Source organism: Anastrepha obliqua, chromosome 2 (assembly GCF_027943255.1).
Source record: "Anastrepha obliqua isolate idAnaObli1 chromosome 2, idAnaObli1_1.0, whole genome shotgun sequence".
NCBI lineage: Eukaryota > Metazoa > Arthropoda > Insecta > Diptera > Tephritidae > Anastrepha > Anastrepha obliqua.
The window spans coordinates 122817631-122837837 of NC_072893.1; the positions used below are offsets into that span (position 1 = coordinate 122817631).

Here is a 20207-nt window from a genome sequence, read left to right on the forward strand (position 1 = left end):
TGAAATTAAAAAATAAAATTATAAATACAATTCAATTTAAAGTTTGCGCGAGTTATGTATAAGCATATGTTAATAACAGAGCTAATGTTATTATATTAACACGACAATAACAATGGTGTTAAATGTTAAATGTTAAGAACTGTTAATGGAAAAACAATGTTGGGGAACCAAAATTATACAGTTCTAGTAACAACAAATAAACAAATAGTAAAAAGGAATGTTGGATGGAAAAATACCATTTCAACTGAGCTTTTAGGTGGCGTTTAACTGTTCATAATATGCAGCTTTGTAAGCAATTTATTTTAGAATATACAGATTGTTCTTAAGCTGACGTTGAAGATTAAAGTCATGTTTTCTGCAAACTACTCACTTATGCTGTTCAAAATAAATATATATTTTTTTATTTCTTTATTAAAAAGGTTCTTTGTTTAAACACTTTATGTTGTGTCTGCAGCATTAAATAAATTGTATTTTTATTGCTTTCGTTTCAACACTTTGTTAAAACCCTACCGACTGCGACAATTATATATTTAAAATGAAACAGTGAGTGTCTTATTGTCCTGTTAATAACATTAGCTCTGTGAAGTTAACATTAGCTCTGTTATTAACATAGGCTTATACATAACTCGCGCATAAGAGATTTAACTGCCTTCGAATTTTCGTAGTTACCTCAATTTAGTTAAGTAGAAATAAAGTATAATTATATTAACAAAAACAAAAAAAGGAACAGTAATTAATAAAAAAGTATGATTTCTTACTTCATTGAGTATAAATTAGTTAAATTTTCTATAGCCTTTTTAATTGCGTTTGACAACATTTAATATATTTTATTTACATAGTTTTTATAACTTCTGGTTTTCTAATTTGTGGCACTAATTAATTTACTATTTATAGCACTAAATTTTTGGCTTATTTGTAATTCAAAAATTACAATATATCTACATAAAAAGGCGATCTCTATATACAAATGTTTGGATTAAGAAATATTTTTTGTTTAAATAAGATTTTTTTAATAATTTTTTTTTTAATTACAATTTTTTTATTTTTAAAACTAACTTACACTACAAATTCAACAGCTAAGTTTGGTATTTTGGTATTTTCTCGAACTTACAGCACTAAACAGTCTTAATTAGCTCACTTAGTTTTTGCCGAATAAAAATATATGTACATATATTAATTTTTTTTTACTTTATTCCATATAATTTTTTTCTCTGTTTATCCTCTTCCTGTCGGGCTTTTTGTTTCTTGATTAGCACTGCTGCGGGAAGAACACATTCATCTCGATCAAAATCTGCAGCACAATGAAGACCGCATAGATTAAGAATAACGCTACGCCTGCACGTTTCGTTAGCCGATAGCCACTAAAGCTCAAAATAATAAAGAGAGCAACGGTGCAGAGCAGCAAAATGATTAAATTGTACTCAATACCCTGAGCGGCAATCTTAATCATAGCTGAGCCGTCTGTTTTGCCATAATTCATGCAATTCTTTATGAACCATGGCACGCCCAGTGAGAGGAGTATGGCGAGTGAGTTGGCACCCAGCGAGTTGGAGACGCCAATGCCGTTTTCACCTAGGTGAGAAAGAGAAAAATAGAAATAATATCATATAATGGGTGGAAGAATGAGATATAAAAATGCGAAGTGATTTGATTGAGGGGATGAGAAAGTGTGTGTGAGCGACAGGCAGCGGATGTGTGACGGATTAAAAGGCTTGAAATGAGTGTCAGGAAAATAAAGCTCGTGAGCAAGGCGAGTCTATTAAAGGTGATAGCACTAGAGCAATAATAACATTTACATTTACATTTTCAGGAGAATATAAACAAACGAGGCAACAAAAAAAGAAGCACAAAATTCCAAAATCAGCTGCCCTAATTTCATAATCTTGAATTAATTCGCTTTGCTTGTGAGTTGAATGAGTAGAAGAACAAGAGGATTATTGCGGAGAGAGTGGGAAAGTGTGAGTGAATGAGAAAGCGATGAATATTAAAGGGTTTTCCAATAACAGGTGAATGGATTTCGCTATTGAGAGATGATTAACGATTTTTTATGGCCGGAATTGGATGGTATTGATCTGGACAACGTTTATTTTCAACAAGACAAAGCCACGTGTCGCACAAGCAACGAAACCATTAATCTTTTACGGGTAAAGTTTCCGGACCGTGTTATCTCTCGAAGAGGTGATCACAATTGGCCACCGAGATCTTGTGATTTAACACCTTGTGACTTTTTCTTTGGGGCCACGTCAAAGAGAAGGTCTACGCCAACAGCCCAGGGTCGATTCAAGACCTCAAAGATGGAATTCGTGAGGCTATCGAGGACATAGGGCAGCCACTTTGCAATTCGGTTATGGAAAATTTCATGAGAAGGATATTATCCTGTAAGCGTGGTCGTTGCTTGATGTTATTTTCCACTATTAACGGCAAACCTTCTTCTTTATAAGGAAATAAACATCCGATCATTTAAATTAAAAAATAGCATTTTTCTTTGAATATCAAAATAGCACCTCTTATTGGAAAGCCCTTTGTAAGAAATTAGTATCAACGAAATAAAGCTCGGGAGTTGAATGAGTAAGAGCACAAGAGGTTTTGAGCTGAAAGAGTGTGAAAATTTCAATTTTCGAGAAAAGCAAAGTATGAGTGAATAATTGGAAAATTCATAATGAATGTAAAATAAATAATATTTTATAATGAGAGTGAATGAGTAAAAGCGTAAAGAAAGAGTAAAAGAAATCCATTATTTTCTCGGTAGATGACTGCAGTGATCGATATCACGTAAAGTCGAGAATAAAAAAAATTAAATTTTGTGCTCGTTGTCAAGGTGACATTTCACACTAAAAAAATTCTTTAGCTGTTTTTTGTTTGTTTAAGTTGTGAGTTACAGGGTGTTAACAATGGAAGTCAACAAAGAGAGAAAGAGAGGTACATTTTGCAGGTTTTCTTTGAGAAGAGCAAAAATGCAAGCCAGGTCGCTGAAATAGTGAATGGTGTTTATGGTGCCGATGCTGTAACAGCTAATTACGGGCAATTTTTGTTTCGACGCTTCCATTCAGGCATTTTTGATGTTAAAGATGCACGGAAAATTATGAAATATGTCGAAAATGTCGATAAAATTACAGAAATAACCAAAGTTGACCAACATATTAGTAGTCATAGCACGGCCCATCAGCTGAATATCGACCACAAACCCCTTTTAAACCATTTGCGCAAAAATTTTACGCAAAAATAATGGATTTCTTTTTCCCCAAATTAATATACAATATAAAGCGAAGAGGTTACAGCTCCAAAAATCGTTCGGCTAACGAAACTGGGCTAAGAAATTCACTATCCAAAAGCCGATTGGAACTTATTAAAATCAGTTTAGATTCAGTAAATGTGTTAATGGAGCGAATTATGGCGATCATGCTTGAAATGGAGAGTTAAAGAGTCTAAAGAGTATGAATGCTTAGTGAGTGAAAGACATTCAGCGATATGAATAATTAAAAATTAGAAACTTACCATTTTTCAGTGAAATCAAACTAGAGACTGCTTCGGGCATAGTTGAGCCAGCCGCCAGAAACGTGAGCCCCATAACAATTTCGGGCACATTTATCGCAACACCTAAAACGGAGAACAAGAAACCATAATGAGAAATCTGGTATATAACTCGTATACAAAAGTAATAAAAACAAGTAAGGAAGGCTAAATTTGCTCCGGCGCACATTTAAGTCAAATATAATTTGGGCTGACCTGTTAAGTTTTCGGATCAAACAAACTCAAGGACAATGAAGGTTATATTATCTTGCCCCACCAGAGCGAGAGATGGAAATTTAGTTTCCATATATAAAAATTGGGCGTGGTTTTTAGCCGATCTCAATAATAATACTTCGGATCTTTTTCTTTTTTTCTCTCATCATATTTATTTTTTGGGTTCATCAGTTTTACCGAATTGAAGTAATTTTGCTTCATTGACAAGAGAGATATGAAATTTTTGTATTTTTTGAAAAATACCGTTATATGGTAGGAGGGCTTGACTATTGAACGATTTCCCTCATTTTCAATACCAAAGTATTTGGATGTGCATCAAGTTTCATTGAAATATATTAATTTTTGCTCGACCTAAATCGATTCCCCTCATCATTCTGAGCATTTCGGCGGGTCGACGGGTATAAAAGCAATTTTTTAGATAATTTTAAGATTTTAATAATAATTTACTCATATCAGTTCACTCCTGAATCTTGCGCAAATTTGTACTGCCTCTCTATCCTTTTCCAAGTACAGCAAATTTGGATTTTCAACAGGTAAAGTGAAGAAGTCAAGAGAAAAAAAAGAAGAAAGTGAAGAAGTCAGATTAAACACCTTTTTAAAACATGAAAGTTAGGTTAGCTTGGGAAAAAACTCATATTCTTACTCAGTTCAGTTCTCTTTTGAAACCGGCCCTGCTGACTATTTATCTGTCCTTTTCCCGGTACAAAAAACTGTTCTGTATACTCAAAGCTTCCTATCCGATCTTCGTCATAATGGCTTTGATGGCTAATAGTCAGCGCCTTTGGTTCATTGATTCTTTGCTAAATGTTTTTTAGAACTTCAACAAAAGGTGCTTTCATCGGTATGCATATCTGTGTTGGTGACTCGACTTTGTATGCGCTGCAGCGATCTGGATGATGGTACCTCGGACTAATTTCCTCTCTAGGGAGACAGGGCTCTAGCAGAGAGAGAGAGAGAGAGAGAGCTGTGTTCCCTGCATTTTCGAGTTAGGGAGAGTTGAGTAAGCCAAGGATGGAGTGAGTGCTCCCAGAGCTTTTGAGTGAGTACTTTATTTCTGTGTTTGAGCTCGCTACCTCGTAAGGTTTCTTAGCGCACACCGGTGTGATGATAAATTTACTGTTTCTTGTGGCTCGGGAGACTCTTGAAATGATTCGCTCTTACTAGAAAGAGCATCATTATTCGGCACGTTGGTGCATTAATTGGGCTTCGGGATGAGCTTTTTTTGGAAAGTATTAATTGAGGCTTGGGTTTGGTGCATCCCTGTTTAGAGTCGTTCTAGTGGAGTAGAGCTTCTTGCTGCTGCATGCGTTAGTGTCTACCTCTAGCATGAACGCAGAAGCTCTTCGAGAGTTGCAGCGATCTGTTCGGCAAATGAAATGAGAAACAGTTTTCCTACCTTTTCAACTACTTTTTAGCTGCTTCTTTTGTCTAGTGCTTTCTATCAGCTTTCTTACTATTAATTCAACTCAATCAGTTATAAGCGTTCAATGTATAAGTAATCATACAACATCACACCTATACAGTCAAGTGATTTTGCTATCGAAGCACTACAGACGCGTTAACTTCCGCGTGACCATGGCTGACGGCATTGTATCTATCTAACCTATCTTTAGATTTAATCTGCTATCAGTTAACTTCCCTTGCCGTTACTAACGTCAGTATATTACTTTTGGAATTCCCTTTACTATTTAGAAATTTAATTAACATCAAATTAAATATTAACAGCAACAAAATTAGTTTAGTTGCTTATTAACAATGCATTTAATTGTTAAACATTTTTTATGGCCGCCCAAGCTCATTAGAACCTCCTCAAATGTTTACGCAAATAATAATTCGTAATTATCGTCACTTAGTAGGAAATGACATTTTTTACTCACCAAATGCCGTCAACATCCAGACAATCATGTAAGCATTCAGGCCAATTGCAATAATGCACATAGTGAAGGAGATCGGGTAGAGACGACGATGGAGCGAGGGGCTGGGTATGACAAACGTGAGTGTAAATTTGATGGGAAATATGAAAGCCCACCAGAATTTCCGCAATTTCGTCTCGCCATGTGGCAAGGAGAAGAGTTTGCGTGGTGGTGAGGGGACGTCATCGCTTTCATCGCTATTCCCTGGAAGAAGAGAAGAAAGAGAAGGAATGAAATGAATGTAAGCAATGATAGTTTTAAGGAAATTGAAATGTGTATTTGATCTAGGTAAAATCTTCAATCTATAATCTATTATCTATTATCTATCTTTTGGTTCTCTTTCTACTTACAACTTTTTGAATGCGTCAAATTCGCTGTGGATGACATAGTCGAGGTATTATCAGGTAAATTTATCACAAATAGACCATCACCGCCCAGGTGATCCTTTTTGAGTGGCAGTCGCGCCTTTGCACTGTTCTCTGGTGGCTCAGTCAAATCTGTGAAGAAAAATTTAAGTATTAAATTTCAAATGGCTGGTTAATTCAAACTTTGAAAAAATAGATGAATAGATTTGAACTATCAAAATTTTGATGAGAAGTATACAATTTAAGATTTCGCACTATTTCGCATTTTTTTGAAATTGACTGCAAATTTTTTTTTGATTAAAATTTTGAAAATAAGAAATAATTGAGAATTTGCGAAAATAAAAGTTATGCAATAATTTTTGTTTCATTAAAATTTGAAAATTTTAATTTTTAACGTCCAAAAAAAAAAAATGTTGTAGAATTTAAAAAGGAAATTTTGAGAGAATTCAACATTTAAAGTCGACTAACGCTAAATTCAGATTTTGAAAATACAAAAATTGTTTAAAATTTGAGAATAAAAAATTTTGGGAATTATTTGTTTTTTATTTCAAAACTTTGATTTTTAAAATTTTTTTTGAGAAAAAAAATTATATTGCGAACTTTTTCGGGAGTTTGACTTGTAAAGTCGCCTGAAAACTTAATTTAAATCATATTACACGTTTTACATAACAAATTCAGAATTTAAAAAATAATTTTTTTCAAAAACTATTAAAAATTTTAATATAACTCTTTTAAGTTTTAATTTTTAGCATTTAAAAAAATAAATTTTCAAAATTTAAAATATTAAATATTAAAATTTCAAAAAAGATGTATGTATGTAAATGAAATTATTTTTTTAAATTATTTAAATATATTTAATATTGCACTTACCATATCGCTTAGATAAACAACAGTTCAGCTTATCCTCTACGAAAACGCGTATGGCAGGCATAAATTTGTTGTTATTAAAGGTGAGCGTATAATAGAAAATGAGGAAACCCATCATGATGCAGGATTCGGTGAAGCTGACATACCCACCCCAGGCGAGTACAATGAGAACAACCGTATTAAACATGTAGATGACACAATCACGTGCTATGGGCCACCAATCGAGTTGTACGGGCTGAGCGAGAGAAATATATGGGAAAGAGAGTTAGTTACGTATACGCCATGTGTAACGCTAAAGCAAATATTATTATATATTATTGTATATTTTACCTTTTTTATGCATAACGCCGCTAAGGCAGCCACTCCCAATGTATTGAACATCAGCGAGCCAATAATCGTGCCCAAACCCAAATCTGAGTCGGTTATTAGCGTACTAATCGTATTCGTGAAGAATTCAGGCATTGAGGTGGCGGTGGCCATGAAAGTGGCAGCGGCGACATCTTTGGATAAATTCAAGTCTTCACATATGCACTCGACGGTGGGCAGGAAATAATCATTGCAAATGATGGCGAGCAGGATGAATAAGTAGACGGCGGCAAAGACGTGCAGCACGACCCAGCCTTGACGCAGCTGATCCACTGTTATTGTAAAGAGGGGAAAAAGTGCGTGGATTAGTATGAGAATTTGAACTTATTAATGAGGGAATAATGAATAAAAAATAAATTTACTGACATCACAAATTATATTTGTGCATATTTGTAGTGATCTAAGTGCGGAAAATCGTTTAAAATATATTTACTAAAATTCAATTTTTTGCACCCAGGAGTTTAATGAAGGAAAGATACCATCGAAAATTGCGGTTTACTTTCATTCGCGCTGCGAGAAATTGTTTTATATGTATGGTATAACACTTACATACGTAAATGGGTAACGTCAAGGCCTATCCACTTAAGTCGATAAAAAAAATTACCACGATCAGTGATTATGAAATCTTGACGTACTCCGAAGACTACTTGTAATTAGTGAGAAGTTGTTAATTTTGATAAGTGTAAGAACAAAAATAATTGAAAACTAGATAATAATATTTTCTGCCTATGAGGTAAAGCAAAAAAAAAAAAAAAAAAATTATCAGAACCGGTCAATATAATCACAACACAATGAGTTATTTTCACTATCATTCAAGAGATGTTCTATCGAAGGGGACCGAGGGATCACATCCTGTATTTTAATAATTTTTTATTATTATTTTAAATCTTGAAAAAAAAAAATACAAAAAAATATTTACAATAGATTGTTTATTGTTGACAGATTGATTAATGGATAGCAAACATTTCAACGAAATGAACAGCAAATATTATTACCTGGTAGTAAAATATTGAAATACTGTGAGCTGTGTTATGAAATGAGGTTTGCATATAAATTAATGCAGCTATGAGATGTTTGAAATGTTACTATTACACCAAAAATATGTATGTACCTATATTATGAAAAAATTCAAAGAGACTAGTTTTATGAAAAATTTGTTCTTAAAGAGCTTTTGTGCTTATTAAGCATTGCTAGAAATAAAGTCTTTTGCAGAGCTGTTTTCTAAGACAAAGCTAAGATATACTGCAGAAGTGGTAGAACAAATTTTTAAAATGATTGAATTTTCCAAGAGCTTTCGTGCTTTTTAAGCATTGCTGGACTAAGGTCTTTTGCAAAGTTTTTGCTTATAAAATAATAAAATATGCTGCAGAAGTGGCAGAATAAATTTTAAAACTATAAAGTTCTTCTCAAGCTTTCGAGCTTTTTAAGCATTGCTAGAAATAAGGTATATTATAGAGCTTTTTGTCTCTTAAAATACGCTGCAAAAATATGTACAAAAAAGTGTCAGCAGAAATTCAAAAAAAAAATTTGACAAAAAATGGATTTTAAAAGCTTTAAGAGAGTTTTCTGTTGAAGTCTCAGATGAGCGCAATTGCAAATATAGAAACGAGAGAGTAGAAAACAGTAGCAAAAAAATTTGTGAAAGAGCTTTTCAGCTTTTCAGCTTTCAAGCTTTTAAAATTCGCACATAACAAAAAGCTTTTACAAAGAACTTTCGCCATTTTCATAGGGGTGGAAATAAAATTTCTACCAAGCTTTTATGCTGTTTTTAGACTAAAAATATATTTACAATACTTTTACAAAGCTTCCTTTGAACGTATAAGTGAGTTTAAATGAGAGTATAAAAATGTTGCTATAAAACAAAGTATAGTAAAATTCTACGAAAGCTTTTGAGCTTCCAAATTCATCCAAATTTAAATTTGCTTAAATGAAATTGGAAGGTATAAATGTGTAAGAGAAAAAATTAGTAAAAATTATTTGCAGGCTTTTGAGCTTTCAAAATTTATCGAAATTATATTATACAAAATTTTATAAAAGTGAAAATTGAAGGTAAAAATGGATAAAAGAAAAATAAGTAAAAATTATTCGTAAGTTTTTGAGCTTTAAAAATTTATTTAAATTATATGAAATTGTATAAAAGTGGAATTTGAAGGTGGAAAATGAGTAAAAATTATTCGCAAGCTTTTGAGCTTTCAAAATTTATTTAAATTATACGAAATTTTATAAAAGTGGAATTTGAAGGTGGACAATGAGTAAAAATTATTCGAAGGCTTTTGAGCTTTCAAAATTTATCTAAATTATATAAAATTTTATAACAGTGAAATTTGAAGATCGAAATGGGTAAGAAATATAAGAAAAGGAAAAAATAAGTAGGACAAATTTTAAGTGCCTATAAGCGCGTTTTTGGATTTGAGTAGCTTTTATTTTCTAAAAAGTGAAGGACTTTGACATGCGCCATCTACTGAACTTTACTTGTACTTTTTTCTTATGCTAATGCCACTAAATTTTAGTTTACCTTTTAGTACTATTATTATTGGTTTTTCGTTTGTCTCCTCTTTTTTTCCACTTACATGTAAAATATTCAGGGAACTCATCTAATGGTGAACTGGTGTCATCAGTCTCGCACTCCGTGGACGCACGCGTCAATGGCTCATTTAGAACATATTCAATATAATGGAAAGTTTGTTCCAGAAACGTTTCATTATGATCTGTAAAGAAATGGAGAGGAGAGAAAATTAGCAAACAATTATTTCAAATAAAATGAGTGAAGTTGAGAAAAATATTAAAAATAAAAGAATCAAAAAATCGTTCAATACAAGAAGGCAATCACAACGCTATTCGACGCACAACAGCGAGCCCCCACTGCATTTTTATTTTACATATCCCAACAAAGTTTTAGTAGACACTCATCAAATAAAATAAAATTTACAATTTCCTTGAACACAAAACTAACACCTGTTCAATATAGAGCTCGGGCAAGAATAGTGAAATGTTATTCCCATAAAAGCGGAACGAGAAAATCAGTTCACAAACAGAACTAGGTAAATATTACTATACGAGTATCACATCAAGCCAATTAGCCTTCATTAAATATCCGTTTGTCGGGTTTTTAAGAGCGCAATTGGCGTTGTCTAAACATTGTAAAGTGTAATATGCACTAAAACAAAAGAAAAATTATATCTATGGCATTTAGAGTTAGTGCGGAAGAATGCATTCTCAGGCGATTTTGGTTTGTGGGGAGAAATTTTTGTGCGCTTTATTTCTAGTTTGCAAGGCTTTCAGTTTATGATTTAGAGATCGGGTACATACATATATTTATATTACTTTAGTATCCGTTTGTTTATTGTACGGGGAAAAGAATTTTAATTCAAAGTGATTTTTTCAAGGAAATGGCTGAAGTGGGCCTAGTGGAATGTTTACTGACGTCAGGCGTGGCAGTATTTTTCAAACTAGGCGCTTGCTGATACGAGTATATTGGCAGGCCTTTTTTTTAATTAAACAAATAAATATGAATGCTTCAGGGTAGTTAAATAGGTGTTTGGTTGATTTTGACTACGTGACAGGAAACTCTTCTTGTGGAATTCAATTGCTTATTGGAACATTAATCAGGGCATTTGTTCTCTCAAAATGGTAATACACAATAATGAAAGTTTTAACTCTCGATTGAAGAGTAGGCGAAGACTTCAGGCAACCACATGAGTCTAGAGACAGCGAATTGAAACTGAATGCATTTTGAGTTATGTGAACTGTTGTGCCCAATATGGAATTTTACTCAGCGCACTTGCCAACGCTTTGTGTTGCGTTATTGAGTCTAAATGTTATGTAGAATTGGCTTCTTTCAGCTTAGTAAGAAATCTCTATAGATAAAAAATTTTAATTTTTTATACTAAAAACAATTTAAAGTAAAGTGAGTGGCTTTGTAAAGTGCGCTAATAATTGAGTGAGTAAAGTTGTGAGTGAGTTGGCTCGAAGCCAACTGATGTAAATCAGTGATATTTGAGAAAAAAATATATATTTGAATGATAAATTGAGTGAGTGAAATTTTGAGTATAATAAATTGAATTAGTAAAATTTTGAGTAAAATTGTTTGAGTAAAATTTTCTTATTTCTGTTGTTCGTAATTTACTTAATGATAGCGATAAATGATATAAAAAAATGTATATACTCAGAAAGTAAATAAATGAGTGAGTGCACTCGAAGCCACTTGAATAATAAATATATACCTTTTCTCAAATATCACTGATGTAAAAAATTAAATGGCATGTATGAATTAAAAGTCTCATAAGCAAACTTAATGAATGAGCGTAGAATTGAAGGACTTTTAGAATTTTCATAAATATCGAATTTCAATTGAGTGAAAATTTTGAAAATTAAATAAAAATATCGTAACTATTATAAAATATCTCAAATTCAGCCATGTTGGCTAAAAAGTGTTCAGGGAATGTTGAAAGAAGTTTGTGAAAAAATGTGGACTAAAAATTTATTTATTTCTTAAGTGATGACACAACGAACTAAAATAGTTAGAGTGATATTTATGAGTGAAAAAACTCTTAAATGAACTGAATGAGTGAGTATAGAATTAAGTGACTTCTAAGATTTTTACATACATCAACTTACGACTGAGTGAAGAATTTAAGAATGAAATAAAAATATGTGAACTACCCCGAAATAGATTTCAAACTGTATTTCTCAAAGGCTCAATAGTGTAAGGATAAAAAAAAATATAAAAAAAATTAAGTTCGCAAAGTTTTTACGCCACTACTCAATTCAGGGAATTTCGATTCACAATTTGAATGAATTGAATATTTTCAAAGTGTATAGAATTTATGATGTTTTAAGCGCGTATTATATTTATTGAAAGTGATGGTGGTAAACAGGGATTAAGAAACTCATAAACAAATGGAATACAAAATTGAGTGACTTTTAGAATTTTCATAAATATCGATGCTCAATTGAGTGAAACATTTAAAAATTAAGTAAAAATATGTGAACTACTTCGACATTGGAAAAAAGGAATTTAGCTAATTTTGATGATTTTAATGATTAAAAATAAAATTGATTAAAAAATGTTGTACAAAAATTGAATTAAAAAAATTTTCTAACCAATTTTTAAATTTGCTTTTTTATTCCAATTTTTTTTTTATAAAATAATATTTTATGAAATTTTGTGGGTATTTGGCAGAGCTCCTCTTCCAAATTTGTGGTATGCGTCGTGATGTTATTCCATAAATGAATAAAAGCACTTTTTTTCTAATCAATTGTATGAATTAAAAAAAAATTATCTAATATTTAAATTTGCTTTTTTCTAAATGGTTTTTCAATAAGGGCGGGTAGATGTGCAGAATGTCAATCATGGCGTTTGCTGTGTAGCACGTCCTGCTGGAACCACATGTCGTCTAGGTCCATATGGTTCAATATGGGCCATAAGAAATTGGTTATCATCGTTGTGTAGCGCTCGCTGTTGACGGTGACCGCCTCACCAACGTCCTTTTCAAAAAAGTACGGACCAATGACGCCGCCGGCCCAAAATCCACACCAAACGGTAACTTTTTGAGGAGCATTATCACCTGGTGAACCTTGTGTGGATTGGTGTCGTCCCATATACGGCAATTTTGTTTGTTAACACAGCTATTCATCCAAAAATGCGCTTTGTCACTAAAGATGATTTTTCGCTCAAAACTGGGGTTCTCTTCCAAACGATTCGAAGACCAGTCAGCGTTGTCTATGGTCATCAACTTTGAGCTCCTGGGTCAGTTGGATCTTGTACGGGTGTAGGCCCAAGTCCCGACCCAAAATTTGCCTCGGGTTCTGCTGTACACTTTCACGGGCCGCGGCAATGTTCTCGGCTGATCTTGCGTTCCTTGAACGTACGGATGTTGGCTAATTGTTTACTGACCCGTTCGTCTCAAATTTGGCCACCAAACGTTGAAGAGTCGACTTTGAAGGGCCACCACGTCTACCGAAAAATGGGCGCAATGCGCGCAACGTTTGCGTTAATGAACACTCATTTTGATAATAAAGTTTTATCATTTGAACGTGCTATTCAATCGTGTAACTTACCATGATGATTTGGCATAAACAACTGAATAATAAACAAAAGATTTGACAGATGTCACCAAAACAAAATAGCTGCCACAGGGCCCCAAAATCGACCCGCGCCAATTGGAAAACCCTTTATTACTAAAATATTTTGTTTATAAAAATAAATAATGCTTTTTTAATTAAACTAAATTAAGTTAAAAAATTTATGTATCTTCTTTTTTTAATCAATTAAATGAGCATGAGTTTAATAAAAGCATTTACAATACTTTTTTTGCTGACACTGATTACATTTAAATATTCCAAAATCATAATTATTTAAAAAATAATTAAAAGTCCAAATTTGCATACCATCAATCACTTTTAACTGCAGCGTGCAGTTATTGAATTAGCTTAGAAACCGTTATCATTGACTTTAACGGCCCTATCGAAGTGGCGTGACTGAGTTACTAAATGAAATTTAAATTAGTTTTTATAAATATACCAATACTTATATGATTTTGTTACAAAAACACTTAAGGTGTTGACAAGTCTCACTAGCAAAAAGAAAAATGAAGAACGAAATTGAAAAAAATGTATATACTATATAAGTATTATAAACAAATATCAGCACATATCCCCCAAAATATTGACATTGAGAGGAAGAGACTTGAAAACAAATTGTCATAAATTATATAATAAGCAGCATAACACACTTACGCACACACGTATATATTAGGTGTTTACTTTTTACGGCGGTTAGTGTGTGGCTGATTACAGTTAGTACTCCCATGCGCGAAATGCACACACATTCACACGCATTTACCAATTGAAGCGTGTGAGCAGCCGGTCACCAACTCTACGATCACTACTCTCGATCACACCTCACTCAACGGTACTGCACTCTTGTCACTCTATCCACTCATCACTCTACACACTCATCACAGTGAACTCATTCACTCTGCACTGGTTCACAAATACACCAACAACAACAACTCTGGCCGCGAACCTATGATAAGCACTTGCGCTGTACAGACTTGTTGTTACTACATTTGTATGTAATGCAAAATAGTTACACTGATATGTAAATAGTAAATACATGCAATAATAATAATAATAATTTATTGACAATTTTTGTTGTTGTTACTATTGACACGTATGTAGGTACGTACTAGTAAAATATTGTAGTTGTTAATGATATTAGCGCCCCTTCAATGAAAGGCATTCATGTGTTTATACGCATGTTGTATGTTGTATTTGTGTCTTTCTTTTTGTTTTGTTGTTTGTTTTGCTGTTTATTTTTGTGTCTAATTATAATATGTGCTAGCAATAAATAAGCGTTTAAAACGGCAGTTTATTAACAGTTATTCATGGTATTTAAAATTTAAGTAATAGGCACAACATACACACATACAAATCTACATGTGCGGAAGTCTTTTATGTATATGGAAGGAAATTCTCAACATCGTATGCAAAAAAAATTGTCAAAAATCCACGCGATTTTTGAGCGACTCACTCTTGCACTTTCTTATATTGATGTATGACACCTATGTAGGTATGTACTAGTAAAATAGTTGTTAATGGTATTAGTGCCCCTTCAATGAATGCTTTTTGTTTATACAGATGTAGTATGTTGTATTTGAGTCTTTCTTTTTGTTTTGTTGTTTGTTTTGCTATTTATTTTTGTATCTAATTATAACATGTGCTAGCAATAAATAACCGTTTAAAATGACAGTTTATTAACAGTTATTCATGGTATTTAAAATTTAAGTAATAGGCACAATATACACACATACAAACATACATGTTCGAAAGTCTTTTATATGGAAGTAAATTCTCAACATCGTATGCAAAAAAAATTGTCAAAAATCCACGCGATTTTTGAGCGACTACACTCTTGCACTTTATTATACTAAAATTTAATGGGCTACAAAACTGCTTACCCAGAAGTTTTCTAAATATTCTAATGAATTAAAGAAATGAAATTATTGATGGGATTTTTTGAACTTTGTTAAATTTTTGTTAATTTCGTACAAATTGTGGAGCTCTGATGTATGTATGATGTTTTTATTATAAAAAATTTACGAAAAAATTTAGCATGAAAACTATTACGAATATTGTAAGCAATGAGAAGTGGCATAAATATTTACTTTGCGAACACAAACATTTTTTACATTTCTTTTGGAGAAGTTGGTAACATATGTTCGGTCCAACCAAGCTCTATCTTAAGTTTAATATGGGATCTGGGCCTGAATGAGTTACTCTGACGAGTGGAGGGCGCAAAAGACCTTAAGATCGACGTGCAAACCTCAAATCAGTCTAACCCAATCTATATTATCTTTTGGCTCATTCAATTAATTTTAATAAAACAAAAATTTATATTTTGTATTTTAATTTAGTTTAATACAACAAAAATATTCAATTTTATAAAAAATATTTTGTAGTAAAATAAGAAAATTTAAAAATTGGGCAGAACATTTTTTTCATGAAATTTTTTTATAAATTCTTTTTAATCAAAAATTAATAAAAAACAACAAATTTAAAAATTGATTGATTCTATTGATTTTAACAAAAAATAATTTTATGTTTATTATTCAATTTTATAAAAAAAAAATTTTTGTAATAAAAAAGGATAAAAATTAAAAAAGGATGGACTAAAAAAAATTAAAAATTAGATAGACATTTTTTTAACTAAAATTATTTTTACAAAACGTTTTTTAAACAAATTTTTTTTTTAAATATACTCCACAAAAGCGATTTTTTTCATCCAATTATGCGAATCAGTAAAAATCAATTAAAACAATAACAATGGTTTTTCGAGTGTTAGACTAAAAACAAATAAGAAAAGGCAAACTATCTGAAAATGACAAAAAAAAACCATATCAGCGCCTATTTTAGAAATGATCGGAATTAGTAAAAAAAATATATTTTTATTTAAATATTTTTAATTTTTAAAATGAATTAGATTAAAATTTTTTTAATTTAAATATATTTGGTATGCCTAAGTAGAACATCATTGAAGAAGAAAAAAACTATCAAAAAATTACAGAAAAAAACTATCGAAAAATCAAGCTATCAGAAAATTTCCAAAGGAAAGAAAAAACTCACAAATACCAAAATCAATGCCTTATTTGCTTACATTCGCGATCAATTTTCATGATCTACGAGTACAAATTTCATTCTCAAAAGCGCTTAATTTGGGCTTTTCTAGCTAGAAGCCATAAATAAAAGCTCTATTTAACGTTTTTGTTAGTGTAGCTCGGATTTATGTCTGTTTCAGGTTCAATGGCAAGATCAGTTGTTAGATCAAGTCTACTTTTTTAGTTTAACTCAGATGAAACCTTCTTTAAAATTTGAAGGAAAGTGAACATTACAACCACTTTCACTTCTGAACGCATTCGAAAAAACTTATTTACCTTTCAAAACTCCCTCGCCTCGTTTCAAACCGTTAAAATATTAAAGCTCATTAAATTTGTTACGGCCACGTTTTGTCTAGTCTGTCGTAGTAATCAATTTTATCGAGCGTTAGTTTACGTATTGATGGTATTTTCCTGTCTAATGACACGATCATATGCTGGGTCACTAGCGTTTATAAATGGGAAAATATTTTTTCACATGTGTATTATAAAACCCTTTACAGACTTTAACGATTCGCTGGTGAAAAGCGGGGAGAGGTAAATAACTATAATTCTTCTTGATACTACATTATTATGGTTGCCATATATACGATAGAAAGAGAGAGAGAAAAAAGGGAAAAATAAAAACTAGAGTAAATTTTTGGAACATGACTTATTTCGTCATTAAATGGAAAATATTTAATATATGTAGCTTTGCAATTATAGGGTTGCCACGCTGTTTCTTAATGAAACATTTTTAGTTTAATACTTTTTATTAATAAAATTTTTGACTTTGGTGTGTGAAAATCTCGTTTTTATGAATAAGGTTGCCAAAGGGTAGCATATATATTATATTTATTTAGAGTACAAACTTAATAAATATACTAGTCGCGTATGTTTCGAAAAAAAAAATTTTAAAAAATCTTGTTACAAATACATGCAACTAAAAAATAGTGGAAAATAATTTACTTTAGTTGCAAAGTCATAAATTGGTAATAGCTCTGGGCAGGGTTGCCACATTATTTTATACGCAAAAGTGCTCAAATAAAGAATTACATTTTGACTTCAGAAATATTTCTTTGACCTCAAAATTATTAAAATGTTAATAATTCTGTTCAGGGCTGCCAAACTAAATTATATAATATATATATGGCTATAAGTAATAAAAAAAGACAAATTTTGAAAATACATTCCTTTGACTTAGAATTGATTAAATTTTCGATAATAATGAGCAGGGTTTCCACGTTAATTCGTACTCATAAGGGTTTGAGTAAATTAAAAAACAAAGAAAAGTTCTGCAGATATATTTTACGACTTGAGCGTGATTAAATTTTTATTATTCGGGATAGGGTTGCCACATTAATTTATATTCTCAAGGGCTTACATAAAAAATATAGGGAAACAACTTTACAAATATACTCTTTTGACTTGAGTGTGATTGAATTGTTAATAATTATATTCAGGGTTGCCAAATTTTTTATGCTTATAAGAGTTTAAATAATAAAAATAAATAAAGAAAAAATTTGAGTTTAAGTAATAAAAAAAATTAAGAAAAATTTTGTAGATATATTATTTTAACTTCGAAGTGATTAAATTGTTAATAATTCGGGACAGGGTTGCCACATTAATTTATACTAAGAAGAGTTTAATTAAAAAATATAAGGAAAACTCTTTGTAGATATATTTCTTAGACCTCAAAATGATGAAAATTCTGGGCAGAGTTGCCATATTAATTTATACTTATAAGATTTTATATAAATAAAATATAAGAACAAAATAAAACATAAAAAAAGAAATATATATAAAAAAAAGAAAAATGTTGCAGAAACATTCCTTTGAGTTGAAAATGATGAAGGATTCGACATACGTGTGTTAGTGCATAAGTTTATGCTGTGTAAAAAAAATTTAAAACTATTAACAGTATGTAAGAGGGAAATTATGTCGAGTTAAATTTAATAAAAAGATTAATTTCATACATCACATCTATACCAAAACCCAGGCAAATAATTTTAGTTTTTAATTAATTTTTTTTTTTTAATTTTTTGTATATATGTATATATTTAATATACCTATTTTATTTTTCAAAATGTTTTGAAAACGCCAAGTACGTACGCTCAAGTACCCACGACTCAACCTTTTCCGTCGATTTTGGACTAGTTTCGTACCAAAGCAATTTATCACTCAACCATCTGCGCTCATTGAGAATTAACGCTAAAATTTACGCATTCTAATCAATGGCGCAAAATTGAACAAAAAAACGAATTTATTTCAATTGGAGACAGTAAAATAAATTGTTAGTACTTGTGTGCGTACGTACATAAATATTTACATCATGATATCAAATCGCGTATTCGCGCCAATCAATCACAACCAGATTGGCGCACATCTACTATGTATGTATGTGTGCTATAGGCCGCAGTTGATAAAGTGGCGCGCAAATGGACAAAGCAATTTTGCTTTATATACTTAGATACATATCACACACATGTCAGGGGACGTGCGATAGAGGCGTGTGCGTCAGTACAACAAAATTCTTTGCTGCCAAATATAAATAATGCATTTTTATTCATTAATCATATCAGCACTGGCATCCATCATTGAATGTGCGAAAATTATTTTAGCTTCTTTATAAAAGTTAATACTCTAAGCATTTTTATTGCCTGTTAGTGATTTTGGCAAATTTCTGATTGATTTTTATAATACACGCGCGCTGCAATCGTAAATTTTTAGTAAATTCGTTTAGAAATCTCTTGAAATCAAAACAGTGAAATTAATAATTTATTTGTATAGAAATTAGATGATATCACTAATAGTAATTCCTTCTGATAGTGATGACTTAAAATTAATGCCAAGTGATCAATTTATAGTATGCGCATAGCGGGCAAGATACATACTTCTGTATATATACAATATATATAAATATATACACTTATATATACATGTATTCACGCCTAATTAAATATATGATTGATGAAAACAGCAATTGTGGTGTTTGTGCTTATGCAGTATTATTTAGATATTACTTAAGCGGAAATTGGCATGTACTGCATTAAGTGATTGAAACAGCCACGGTTTATTGTTTTATGGTATCAGCGCAATAAGGAACTCTAAGAGGGATGGTTAGAGCCCACAATTTATAATTGACTATCAGCTATGTAAATAGTAATTTGAAATTCATTTAATTGCTTTGCAAACAGTTTATGCGTATAATGTAAAACTATGTATTTTCTTTACAAGTTCACGGCCGACAGGGCGTATGCGTAATTTTCCCAAACAACTAATGCGCAATTCTATTTATGACTTAACAATTCACTCGTATGCGGCAGCCTAAATATCCCTGAGCAGCAGCAATCGTGTAATAAAATTTTCAACAACAAGTAGTTAGTAGTAAAAATCTACCGCCAAGCATTACCACATTTCGATAAATACCTGTATATGGAGTTTTATATCAGTTGGAAATAGAGTTTTTAGTGAACTGAACGCTTCATTGGTTAATTCGAGGAAAAAAGCGAAAATATGAAGACAACTCAACACATAACCGAAATAAGAAACGATTGTAAGGAAAATGAAATTATAAGCCGTTACTATGGCAGATATCAAATTTAAGCCTTTGTGAAGTATGATATAGAGGAAAGCTTGAGTCGCTTGGGCGCTTAAGAAATGCAGCACACAAAATAGTTGGCGCAAATTTGAAGCCATTCCAGCTGAAAAAGTTAAAGTAAGAGAAAATTGATTTCTAATATTCAACTGGCATACGAGTTATTTTTTAAAAAGTTAATACCTATACCTATATGTATATAAATTACATGCATGAATGG

At 31.5% G+C, this 20207-nt stretch overlaps 1 protein-coding gene across 3 annotated transcripts in view; it reads right to left on the reverse strand.

The window, feature by feature from the left end:
- Positions 1–797: 797 nt before the first annotated feature.
- LOC129239239 (sodium/potassium/calcium exchanger 4) overlaps positions 798–20207 on the reverse strand; it is a 59680-nt gene continuing 40270 nt past the window's right edge. For all 3 annotated transcript variants that reach the window (XM_054874592.1, XM_054874591.1, XM_054874593.1), the window contains 7 exons: positions 9826–9963; positions 7220–7527; positions 6893–7124; positions 6008–6154; positions 5622–5861; positions 3496–3597; positions 798–1572 (listed from right to left, as the gene is read on the reverse strand). In XM_054874592.1, the coding sequence (XP_054730567.1) occupies positions 1250–1572; positions 3496–3597; positions 5622–5861; positions 6008–6154; positions 6893–7124; positions 7220–7527; positions 9826–9963 (1490 nt within the window). In that variant the 3' untranslated portion in view covers positions 798–1249. The remainder of the gene's footprint in view (positions 1573–3495; positions 3598–5621; positions 5862–6007; positions 6155–6892; positions 7125–7219; positions 7528–9825; positions 9964–20207) is intronic.